The sequence below is a fragment of the Falco punctatus genome (genome assembly GCF_963210335.1).
Source record: "Falco punctatus genome assembly, chromosome: Z".
In the NCBI taxonomy this organism is placed as follows: domain Eukaryota; kingdom Metazoa; phylum Chordata; class Aves; order Falconiformes; family Falconidae; genus Falco; species Falco punctatus.
In genome coordinates, this window is record NC_137586.1 from 30,975,082 (window position 1) to 30,987,540 (window position 12,459).

The following is a 12,459-nucleotide window of genomic DNA, read 5'->3' on the forward strand; positions in this document are numbered from 1 at the left end:
CCGCTCGAGACCGAGGGGTACCGATTCCCCACGAAAGAGCGTTTCCTGTTAAGAAAAGCGAAAGAAAACAAAAGCTCGCGGCCCGAGCCACGCGCCCGCCCCCTCCCCCTCCCGCAGGGCCGCCCGTGCCCGCCCGCTTGCAGTTTCGTTTCCAGCGAGCCCGCGGCGGGGCGGGCGGGGACGGCCGGGCTGGGGCCGGGGCCCGGCGCACGGGGCCCAGCCGGGAAGGGGAAGGGGAAGGGCGGGCCGGCTGCCGCCGGGAGCAGGCGTCGGGCGGCTGGCAGCTCGCGGCAGCGGGGAGCCGGGGTAGGGCCGGCCGGGCGGGTCCTGCCCCACCGCCCCCTCCGGAGCGCTGTTTGCCCGCGCTTCGCCAACCCCCGGCCCCCCTCCCCCGGCGCCCGCGGGAGGCGAGTGGTCGCGGAGCCCGCCAGGCCGGTGCCCGGGGGCGGCCGGTGCCCGGGGGCGGCGCCTGTTACCGGTCTGGCTGGGCAGCGCCCGGCGCGGTTTGCCTGGAAAGCCTGTCGCAAGCGGAGGTCGAACGGACAAACCAACCCCCGCCAGCCATAGTAGGTAACTATGCTGTAAAACGTGTGGGTATGTATAGACGCGTGTGTGTGTTACGTATATGAAACAGCAAGAAAACCACCCCAGACACCCTCTCACCCACCCACCCTTTCCTGGTCTGTTTGCTACTGAATACTTACATGGTAAAAGCAACCTAGGGACCCCAAGGTTAGCAATGAAGAGGAGGAAACTAAAGTAATGATATTGAAAGCCTGGCTGCATCGGTGGCTTCTGTGGCCTTACAGTCAGTATTTTGCAGATTCGTTTCAGTTTCTTCTTGTTGCATTTTTTTTTTCTGAGCAAATGTCGCTAAACCTGTTTTTAAGCACAGATGAAATCACTGGAAATTAGCCTTCATCAGTCTCACCTGTTTCGGGAAATCCACCTCCGCAACCTACTAAAGTAGTTTCAGGTTATTAGAACCTAAACGTTAACACTCAGCTATTTCAACACCACCGTCTCCGTGCTCCTCCTACACACCAAGTGAAAAGGTTACAGGTTTTCTGTATTACGTGTTTTTGCTTCCATGACAAACACTGTGAATGTGCTGTCAGGTGGAAAGAAGAAAATACTTTTTGAAAACATTTCAGCGGTCATTGCACAGTATTTTAACTCTTCTGAGAGGCTCAGCCCTTTTTTGAGACAACATAAGCAGGTGAACTTACACTGAAACATATGTTCAAAGTTGTGTTTGGTGCTGTTGACCATGGTATCCCAGTACAGTCTGCAAGTTAATGTGAGTACATCCTTTGGCTTCTAATACTTGGGTTTTTTCCTGTATTCTTGAGTGACTTCTAGAATCAGTAAAAAGAAAGCACTCTTTATTTTTGGCTAAGCTAATGCGTAGGCTGAACAGCTCTTCTTGCCTTACACAACAGCAAGGCAAGGGGCCTTCACTGTGCTCAGACCTTGGGGAAGGGGTATCTGTTCTTATCAGAGAAGGGTAGGCAATGCTCTTCCCGTTATTCCTGCTTATGACCTTTGCAGACATGACTAGTAAGTTGTGTAGGAAATTTTTGGTCATTGTTAGCAGCTGTTTGGCACCATTTGAGATTAATGCTGTAGGGACCCTGAGGTTGTATAGATGGATGACTTCTTGCTACTGGTGTTCCAAGGACTGTTGCTCAGATACATGTCATCTGATCAAAGCTGTTTCTTAAAATGCCTGTGGCATTTTGTGTACTAATTTTCCCAACATTTCTGTCTCTGGTTACAGTGAACCACTGTTAGCAATAAATAATTTTCCCTAGTGGGGAATTTTCCAATAATGGGGAAGTTTCCTGAAGAAGTAGGTGGAGTTACATCAACATTTAAATTCTGTCACAAGAAACCTGTGGGCAAATAGTTCTGTTTTTCCTGTCTTCTTCGTTTGATTGTGATACAGCAGTAATACTGAAGAGCATTTTGCACAGTAAATTATCTTGGTTTTTATAAAACTCTGTTTGCATAGATGTTAGAAGCTGGCAGGAGGAGAGAAGGGGAATTGCGGCAGGTTCTGTGAGAAACATAGAAGATTGCAGCTTTGCTAAAGTTCTTTCATTGGCACCTAGGTCTTGAGCTGCTTCAGCTGATCCAGCCAGGGGATTGTTCTTCTCAGAGTGAAAGAGGAGAAGGGTCTGTAATTGTTATTGCAACAGGTTTTTTAATGTGCATCTGGATTTGACCTCGACCTACTTTTTTTCCTCTCTGAAAGTGAAAAGTTGAGCCCAGCAGCAGACTTTCTCGCTCCTGCAGAATTTTGTAAGTAAGAGTCATACTTCTTTTGTGTGCAGTAAGGCTTGTTTTCCTCTACAGTGGGAGAAAGTTTATGAATTAAAATTCAGCAACTGCAGGATACAATCTTGGGTCTTAGAACTGTAAAAGTTTACTTGTCATCCATCTTACAGGAGTTAATCAGAACACCTGTCCTGGAGTTCACACCAACATTCAGATTTCCAGACAAAAAAGTGGGTATGAGTTGCATGCATGGGTATCTTTCTATGACTACAGTGCACATGTTACTTGTTCTGAGCAGTCTCTCAGCTACAGTGTCCACTTTAAAAAAAAAAAAGTAAGTAGAAAGTATTTTGGGGCTGGGTGTGCTACAGCTCTGGTCATTCTGGATGGGGAGTGTAGAGAGGTTGCACACTCTCTATACCCATCAGTCTCAGCGGCTTGCTCGTCTGCAGGCTAGCCTCTAGAGTAAGTGCAATCAGAGCACACTTGTGAGATTGGTATGCCTCTGTCTTGTTTGAGAAGCTTTACTTTGGAGCTTAGTTGGTGCTCTGGACTGCTTGTTACACATGAGGCAGTGGCATCATGATGGAGGCACTCTCATGCATTACCACCAGAAAATCTTAGGTACCCACAGGATTAGGCAGCGGTTTGCTAGTGCTTTTAAGAACATCACTTGTCATTAAGGGCTGAATTGGGTACCTAACCATCTCAAGAAACCTAGGATTTATTTATCAATGAAACAGATCTTTCACCCTGAGGATCTTGTATTTTCCTGTCCCTGTTAGGAGAACATCCTTTCGTAATTGCTCATGCCTGCCTCACAATGTGTTAGACTGACTCACTTTCTCAGCTCTGTCTGTGTTGGCTTCTGCAAACCTGCTATTGGCATCAGCCAGCAGCAGCAATCTGAGGAAAAAAGTAGCTTGAATCAATTTTTTATAAGAAGTCTAATTCCATTAAGCCGTAACACTGTAAAGGCACATGTCTTCTGATTGAGGACAATATTGTTACCTTATTATCATCTTAAAGTTGAAAGCCAGAGAAAGAGAGACAAACTTACCAAAATGGTAAGAGTCACAGTCCAGATAGATTTTCATGAGTTAGGAAGCATGATGGGTATTACAGTTGCCTAATTTCTTACACAAATGCTGACACTACCACCAGAAAACAGCTGAAGGCAATCTTTCCTTATTTTTCTGGGTCTTTGGGTATCCAAAATGAGGACTTAAGATGCTACAGTTTTCTGTACTCACCAAACACTTCCCTTACAGTGGGTTGAATATTTCTTGACAGTAATTTGAAAAACGATGGCAGTGTCTGATACCAGTATTCCTCTGACTTAAAACAGACACTTAGCAAGTGCAGGGTGTGTGTGAAGGCTAAGTATATGAATTGACATTAATCAGTGTTTTTTAATGTTATAGTATTGTGTAGGAGTATAAAAGCTCTGTCAGTAAAGAGGGAAAAAACTTATGATGGAAAATTGAAATAATTTACATGTTCAGAGGTAAAGCAGCAGAAATTCAAGAAAATAGATTGTCTTCATAGGCTGACTGTTTCTGTCACTGTTTTACAAAGGCACTATTGTGTAAATACTCATAAAGTGATTAATTACCACAGGAATTCTGTTGACAGAATATGTAACTTCACAAGCCCCATGATAAGTACTGTGGGATCAGGTGTTACAAAACCAGGTATGTTCACATTATGTTAAAGTATGGCAAACAGGTGGGGAAGAACTAAATTCTTTTTCTTCCACCGAACTTATATAGAAAACTTCTCCATTCTCCTAGGAGGAACAGCACTCCCTGCTACAGTTTAGGGGAACAACTGGGGATTTGTCAGTATTTATTTACTAATTGACAGATAGTAATAAAGCATATGTTTTGCCATAACCAAGGGAAAATGTTTAAAGCAAGTAAAATCGGATATTCTTCCTGAAACTGTGCAGGAAGGTTTCTGCCTGATCATCTACTGTAGCTAAAAGTGCAATTTTGTCATGTTTTCAGCCAGAGTGGAATTCAGTGCCTTCTGTCTAGTTCTTTGCATGGAGTGACTACAAAGCGTATTTTACTGTGCAAATTAGAAAAATGAGCAGATACTTATACTTACCTATTATTTTTATCATTTTAGGTTCTATCTACATCATGGAAAAGCCTTTGCTTTTGTTTATATTTATATTCTACTGGCATTTCCTAAATGGTAAGAGGATGAGTCCTAAGAAGCAGTAGAACTGTTTAAGTATGTTTCCTTTCCATGTGTAAGCACAAAAATGTTAATTCTTCAGTTTTCTTTCAAGTGCTAGCATCTGGAGTTTTTCCAGTTTTTAGTGTTTTAAATAAAAAGGTCTTAGCATGTTTTTACTTTTAACTAAATATGTGTGCTTTGATACAGAGCCAGGTTGAAATCCCCAGTGTTTCAGCATAGACACCATTTCAGACAAGGTACCATTTGCATTACACAAAAGGTTTTATTGGCACTGTCAAACCTGGGAGTTGTCATGTATTTAACATTGTGTGTAAAAACAATTGCCTTTTGTATAAACAGAGCATTCCTATCCAAGGCACTAACCACTGCCAGTTACTGTGGCAGTGTTCTGAAAGCAACAGGCTACGCACACATTTGCCTATATTTAGTACAGCATCACGTAGCATGTGTGCACAAAGTAGGTGTCTGCAGGTATAAATAACCCAGTTTGTACCAAAATTGGGCAAGTGCATACAAGAATGTTTAACTTTTTTGAACAGGGCAGGTACTTTTGGTCCTTAAAATGTCCTATGTATATGGTAAGGCATGACTTGAAAGATTAGTCTTAAAATTGGAAAAGTAAGGTTTCTTACAAATTTTGTTTTTCAGCTTTATTCACAGTTGAAGCCCCCCAGTCACTCTACACTGTGGAACATGGGAACAATGTGACCATGGAATGCACATTTCCAGTGAATGGGAAATTAAAGTTTAGAGATTTAAGCGTCAGCTGGGAAAAGAAAGATGAGTTGAAGCAGGTTTATGCACTTCTTAAAGGAGAGGAAGACTTCGAAAGTCAACACAGTGACTTTAGGGGAAGAATAAAATTGTTGAAAGAAAATCTGAACTTGGGTCGGTCTCTCCTTCACATCACTGATGTGAAGCTCAGAGATGCAGGGTTTTACCGCTGTGTTATTGGCTACGGGGGAGCTGACTACAAGATAATCAATCTGAAAGTTAAGGGTGAGTGTGCTACTGCAGGAGGTTCAGTGCTCTCTGATACTGTTAAAAGATTTCGGAAGAGTCCCTGAAGTAAGACATGACTGTGTTAGCATTTAAAAAAACCTTTCCAGGGGTAGGAACTGACTCATGGCCCTTGCACAGCTATTTATCTTTGTGTTTCTGTCTGGGTTGAATCCATGTTCTGTCCTTTATTTCCCACAATGCCATATGAGGAACTGTGTTGCAAACCCATTTAGACAGGATGAAAACCAGAAAGCAGATGTACTTTTCTAAATAGTGTCAAGACTGTAATAAATCCTGTACCTCCAGTTACTATGGAGAGACACAATAGTGGTATTTACTTTTCCTATCAAGAGCATTATTTACAAAATCCTAGCTGATGTACAGAAACTGGACCGAGGGGCTAATGATAAAGAAATGGTGTCTTGCTAATATATGCTGTTCTTCTAGCTAACTACTAGTAATAATTTTCTTCCATTTGTTTAGCTCCTTACAGAACTATAACCCAAGGAGTAGTGAGCACAGGAGACAATGAATGGAAGTTGACATGTCAGTCAGAAGGATACCCACAAGCTGAAGTGATGTGGCAAAACAGACGATATGAAGATTTGACTGATAAGGCAAACACAAGTTATGAAACTGGAAGTGACCAGCTGTATCGTGTGACAAGTACCCTTACAATCAAAAGTAGAATCGATGAGGTTTTTTACTGTATATTCTGGAATAAAGAGCTGCAAGAAAATACGTCTGCCATTTTACACATAGCAGGTAGCTTTTCTGATATTCACTTATGGCAATATACTTCGAAGGTACTATGTAACTTTTTCCCAGTTGTATCAGCTGTGATTTGTTTCTCTTTCCTATATATTTTTGAAAATGCTAAAAAGAAATTCTCGTGGTGTTATTAATGTATACTTTCACCATAATAACATGTTCATCATGCATGTCTGGACAGAATTCAAGGGTAGAAATTTTGCATGGCATACAGTTATGTGAAAATTGACTCTGAGTGTTAAAAAAGTTCCATTATTTGAAAAGCATATTGCTTAGAGCCTAGAAATTAAACCCTCCCCATATAAATTAAACAAACCTTTCAAGAAAATTCTGTTTTGATGATGGTAACTGTCAAATAACTTTGAACACCGTTTTGTCTTTTTCTGCAACTACAGCCTTTGCTTTGAGCAGATTTAAATTTAACAAATTGTACACAGATATTTTTTTTCTCATAAAGTCTGGATTGAAGGAAGATGTGTGAATGGAGAAGACCAATGTAGTTTCTCATTAGACCTTTTAACTGGGCATCACCCCTACTGCTTTTGATTACTCTTTTAATTTCTGCATTGTACCCTGCTGTGTTTGCACAAGCTTTCAACCAAGCTGGAGACCTGAACCAACCCAAAAATAGTATTTCTGTTTATCAGACTTGGTTAGGTCATTTCCCTGGTTCATCATGCAGTTTTAAAAACACGTGCTGGCAAGCTTTTTGGGACTGACAAGGGGTGGAAACAGGCAGCTTGAGAGTGAGGAAAGCCAGGCCATCCTTTCAGTGAGCGGTGAGCAGGCAAGTATGGTTTTAACAAGAAATGTCTCTGGGATTCAAGGAAGCCACTTACCCTTTGCATTCAGAACTTTACCAGCTGAGAGGCACTCCGTTCTCTTTCTCAGTCAGCTCTTTCCTGTAGTCCTCATGGGAAACTAAGCTTCTAACACTTCTAACCGTGGTGACAGGCAAGATTTGTGCTGGTAGGTAAAGACACTATCACATGGAATGAGGAAGGCAAAGATAAATATGAATGTTCCTTCTTTTCCTGTGTTGGGATGAGATATGGTGAAGCGCACCATCAGCACCTGACCTTAGACGAAGTCTAAAATGCTGTTATCATGTCAGAACTGCTCATAGCCAAAGTAACATGGTGAAAATGAAAGGAAAAGGGAGAAGCTTATGCAATTATGTAATGTTTTGCCCCCTTGATTTTCTTGAAGATTCAGCTGATGGTCTTCTGTGGCCTAAGAGCAGACACTTTGTTGGACCAATTCTCATTGTGACCGCTTTCTTTGGATCAGTGCTTCTATTAATGCTCTACATAAGAAAAGGTATTAAAATTATTTATTTTAGTGTATCTCAGTTATTATCAATCTGTTCTACTGATTGCGAACCAGAATGCTAGGAGAAGACAGGGTACTGGAGTTGTTTTTTTTCCCTACATTCTCTAAAAAATTTCACTGAACTGTTAGTGCATGGGTTTTTTTAAGTGATCTAATTGTTATGAATTCTACATACATCTTGATTCTGGTTAAAACACTGTATAAACTGCGGACTACATATGAAGTGATAGATCTAAGGTTTTGAGTCTGAAAGATTTTTGGTTTTTTCTTTTCCTACAAGAGCGAATATTCCCACTGTGGCTTCAGACAACTGGATTTATACCCTTGTTATGCTTTGAGCTTTTTCAATTCACTTCACTGGCTTGAATTGGACATTTTCAGCATCACAGTATGCTGAAGAGCTGAAGCATTGACAATGATTTGTTTTCACTTGCTAGCTAACCAGAGAAAAATCTTGGGGAAATAATTCTGAGGGTGAGCATGGAAAGAACTTGGTTTGCCCCCAAGTTAAAGAAAAATGTTTGAAATGTGTTCCATAACCTGATATAAGTACTGCTACATTTTGTTCTTTGGTTGTTTGTGGTTTTTTTTCCCGTGGAGGCAAAGTAGGTTTGAGGATTTTATATACAGGTCTATTTTTTAGTCTTTTTTTTAACAGATACAATAAAGTCATGCAGGTCTCAGAACATCCATGGGACTCATCCAAAAATGTCAAAAGGAAGGTGGTTTTGCTGAACATCCTGGTTTTGGGCAGAACTCTTTCTCTGTATAACAGATTTGTGGATTTTTTTTAGCTGATGTGTAGCTACTTCTTTTTTTCCAAATAACTTTTTGAGTTTGGTGGTTGGGGTTTTTGGTTGTTTGTTTGTTTGTTTGTTTGTTTTTGTCCAGTTGTCTGCAGAGAAAAAGTACAAGAGGCATTGAAGCCGATATAATACTCCTAGCATTATATCATACTGGCATGACTGTGTAAATTATTACACAGTCATGTAATGTTCCAAAAACCCGAACAAGATAGCTGACTAAATGCTTCTCTTAAAATTCTTGAATTTTATAGATGTACATATGTGTAGGTAGCATGAAACTCAGCTGGAATTAATGCAAAGGCTAGTTGTACTCTCTTTTAAAGTGGTATCTCAACAGCTTCCACACTAAAAGGTGTACTTTCTGAGGTGGTATAGCAGAACTGTTGGTTTTCCTGTCTGCCTGCTCTCTTTTCCACAGTGAAAACCAGAAACAGCCCTAATTTCTGTCTAGAAACTACACAAACTATCTATGAATAAACTCCAGACCGAGCATTCATGTTCAAGTTGCAGAAAATAAATACAAGATAAAACTAAATGTTATATTCTGAATATGTAATATAACTGTGTAATATTCAGTGTTTTGGTCACAAACTTATCTCCTGCATTGGTGCTATGGAAACAAGTCGTGGGAGAAGTGTTTGTAAGCTTAACAGGCTTGCAGGTGATGCTAACAGACTGCAGAAGGCCTGTATATAACCCTGCATGTATAAGAATACACTGGCCTAATAACACGACAGGGACGTGAGCAGAACATGAAAGTGGAAGGAGGGACAGCAAAATCCTTTACTTCTCAGAAGATTCCCACTGGGGATTTCAGTGAAGGTCAGAAGTTTCCTAGGTTGCTTGAGTAATGTTTATTGTTTGTGTATATACATGATAATGTATATATGTCACAATGTATGTGATTATCATGATTATGTTGTATATGCATGTGTGTCATAAACTACAAGTTGATTCAGAAGCTAGAGCAGTAGCAACAGGTTTTTGTTTTAAAACGCAAGCTGTCCTAGATGACAAATGATTCTTTCAGAACAGAACCTCCTTGGAATATGGGTGTTTTTCCCCTCAAAAAGCACTGAGAAAGTGATCCCCTTTTTGTTCCCCGTTGCCCAATATGTTCAAATTCTTGGTTATAATATACAATGGAAAAACATTTTCTACAGATAGTAGTGTATAGTATCAATGAAGTTCTGTCTTAGGAATGAAGAAAGGAAAAGGGAAAGGATACTGACAGGTCAGGGGCACTCAAGAATATATTTTAAATTCTTTGAAGAAATGGAGGGTTTTGAGAACGCTATGCTAAGCGTGCCCTTCCCACCAGTGTGCTTAAGCTCCCATTAGCTCTGAAGTATGTATGCTGTTGGTTTTTTAAATTTTTCTCTCTTATTTTCTTTCAGCTAGAGCAAATAAGGACACTGGAACACCTGTGGCTAGTTCATCAATAGCAAGTATGTACACACAGTATAAATATAGATCAGTGTAATTAATGCAGAAATAATTGCTTAAGAATTTACTTTGTAATGGTGCCAACCAAACACAGATTTACATACAGCTTTCATTTTGCTTTCTACTTTTCCCTTATGTAACAACTATAAATTACAATTGATCAGTGACTTTTTTGTTACTATGTCAACTTACTGAAAGGAAAACATGAAAGAAAAGCATATTTGTTCCAGGACCAGGTGTAGTCCTGATATGCACAAGGACAGGGCGGTGTGCTGTGATCTGGGAAGTCTGTGATAGGATAGGACATGCTCCCTGGGACATGTACCTCACAATAGCAGTATATTCTGGTGTGCAGACTTTATGCTGCAATTCAAACCATGTTGGCACAATCCTGTGTTTCCCCCAGTATTATAGTGTGCATTTGAAGGTCTTTGTCACACCATTGAGGACAGAGGGTTTTGCCCTATTGAGAAGAAGCTTTAGCTTCTCTTAACAGTTTCTTTTTCCTCCTGTTGAGATACTGATGCTATTTGCTATAAGCAAAGCTCAGTGAATGGCCAGTACAAGCATGGCAGTCAGAAATAGAGGAAAGAGTGGAGAGTTAATATTTACAGCAGGAGAGAAGAGACTAAAATCCTTCAGCCTCCTCTCGTGATGGCTCATGTATGGTGTGGGATATTCTGTTTGTTGTATGGTTTTATTTGGAGACCACTACAAATTAAACTACTATGTGAAAATTAGTTCATACTGGCAGTTGAGGTTTTCCCTAAGAAAACCTCTCTTGTGAATACTTGCCCAAAATGGACACAACACTTGGTATTAATCTCTCCTCCCAACCTGCATTTAAGTCACACCGTTCCTGGATGACCTGAGATAGCAGCTTTTAACACAGATTTATCACTATGTGAAAAGTTCAAGCTATGCTGACTGTTCTCTGTATGTGTGTAATTTGTTTAAAGAGCTGTCAAAAGAGAAGGATACACACGACTGCAGAGATGCTTCTTTTGAAGATGAGTTGAAATGTAAGTATAAATTATGAAGGGAAAAATAGTAGCAAATTGCACACAGTGTAAATCATCGGTAGTTATCAGAGCCTTGATTCATGGCTGGTTTATTCAGTCCCCTGTTCCAACAGACAGATGCTCCAAGTCAGAGAGTTGAGGCGTGGGGTGTGCTGCTAGGGGTACCAACAGATAGAACACTGAATGTTTTTGAAGAACTTTAAAATAAGATTTTTTAAAAAGGGCGACCCAAGCCACAGCAATTTCACTGTATTTGCTAAAGAGTACTTCCCACCAGTGTGTTTGAACTATCACTGTATTTCCTCCCATGATCAACTTCTTATTCTATTTGACCTTTTAATTTCATTTTAGTTCTTTAATTTTGACAATAAAGGAAATTTTTTTGGTACCTCTGAGGTCTAGGAAAGAATCCCAATACCATGAAATGGTCTGCAACACCATATTTTGTAATTTGATAATTTTTTCATGTAATTCTTCCTTTTACAGATATGCAAATTGAGAAGACCTAGGGAAATCGGAGGAAGCTTTTTTTTCCTCTTTGGTGAAGGTTTGACAGCTCAGATGTTCTTTGTTCTGTCTGTTAAGGGGGATATTAATTTTTTATTCTCATTTTGTGATGGCAATCTTTCTCCACCTTGTTGTAAGTTCAGGAAGAACTGCAATGAAGTACTAGAATCATTATAGCATAAAAAGTCCTTGGATTCAGGCTTCTGCATATGAGACTAGGTGTGAAGGTATTTATTTAAATATTAATGTTTCATCATTCTCAAGTTTATGTACTTTCAAAGACATGTTTAATTTAAAATATCTTTAAGGTAAAGCACTTTAGGTCTATGACCATCATGAATTTCATGGCTAGTTCTTGAACAGGCCATTTTCTGGGCTTGTTTTTTTCCTTTTTTTTGCCGCCTCCCCCCACCGAGCTCTCACTTCTTGAAGAGGTTTTGTTTTCCAGCCTTGGAAGAATTTTTTCATTACTTTTAATCCTCATAAAAGATAAAGTTACAACAAAACAAGATGCCATGGAGACAGGGCATTTTTTGTCCCTACTATAGATCGTAAAAAACCCAGATACTCACAGTTAAGCCTGAAATAGGTGCTCTAACCCTCTTGGCAACTACGGTTTGGAAATTATTTGATAATACAGAGTTTCTCGATCTCTTTCTCTGAAATGTGTTTTGGGTTTTTAATTTCCTTGTGATATAGCTGGAGTATACTTAGTTACTGCTCATTACTCTTCTGACTTGGGGATAATGCAACTCTTCAGATATTTGAGAAGGACAGCTCTTGATTTGGACTGCTTCGTTGTTCATCTTGCGAATAGAAGGAAGAGAACCTTCTCACTGCTAGAACACGAAATACACGCTCATGTGATTACTTAAGAAATGCTGAGGGAATGGGGTCCTGGATCACATTTCTTAAGCTATTGCTTTGTGACATTTTGCTAGGTGCATTTTTTTTGCTTTTATTGGGTCATACACAGATTAAAATTATTTATTACAATGCTATTCACAATTACATTTTTTTAATAAAATATGTTTGTTTTTCTTGTGTTTTTTCCTTCTCGCTTCGACTTGTCAATAAGTAGTGTT

General features: G+C 40.0%; 1 protein-coding gene across 8 annotated transcripts; it reads left to right on the forward strand.

The window, feature by feature from the left end:
* Positions 1-116: 116 nt before the first annotated feature.
* Positions 117-12,414, forward strand: LOC308056637 (programmed cell death 1 ligand 1-like). 8 transcript variants are annotated; one of them, XM_080372317.1, is made up of 10 exons: positions 130-306; positions 412-566; positions 2,258-2,304; positions 4,414-4,482; positions 5,137-5,487; positions 5,974-6,255; positions 7,471-7,581; positions 9,797-9,847; positions 10,805-10,867; positions 11,354-12,414. In XM_080372317.1, the coding sequence occupies exons 4-10, from the start codon at positions 4,428-4,430 to the stop codon at positions 11,374-11,376; spliced, it is 936 nt and encodes a 311-aa protein (XP_080228443.1). In that variant the 5' UTR covers positions 130-306; positions 412-566; positions 2,258-2,304; positions 4,414-4,427; the 3' UTR covers positions 11,377-12,414. The 8 variants fall into 8 exon arrangements, with proteins under 8 accessions (XP_080228444.1, XP_080228443.1, XP_080228449.1 ...); XM_080372323.1 differs by having other exon boundaries at positions 202-306; positions 412-570; XM_080372324.1 differs by lacking the exon at positions 2,258-2,304 and having other exon boundaries at positions 202-306; positions 412-570.
* Positions 12,415-12,459: the final 45 nt, after the last annotated feature.

Bases quoted from the DNA above. Each gene is read 5' to 3' on its own strand.
- LOC308056637 (XM_080372319.1), top strand. From the start codon at position 3,938: ATGATAAGTACTGTGGGATCAGGTGTTACAAAACCAG. The intron at 4,483-5,136 runs GTAAGAGGATGA...TTTGTTTTTCAG, and splicing joins CTACTGGCATTTCCTAAATG to CTTTATTCACAGTTGAAGCC. The intron at 9,848-10,804 runs GTATGTACACAC...ATTTGTTTAAAG, and splicing joins GGCTAGTTCATCAATAGCAA to AGCTGTCAAAAGAGAAGGAT.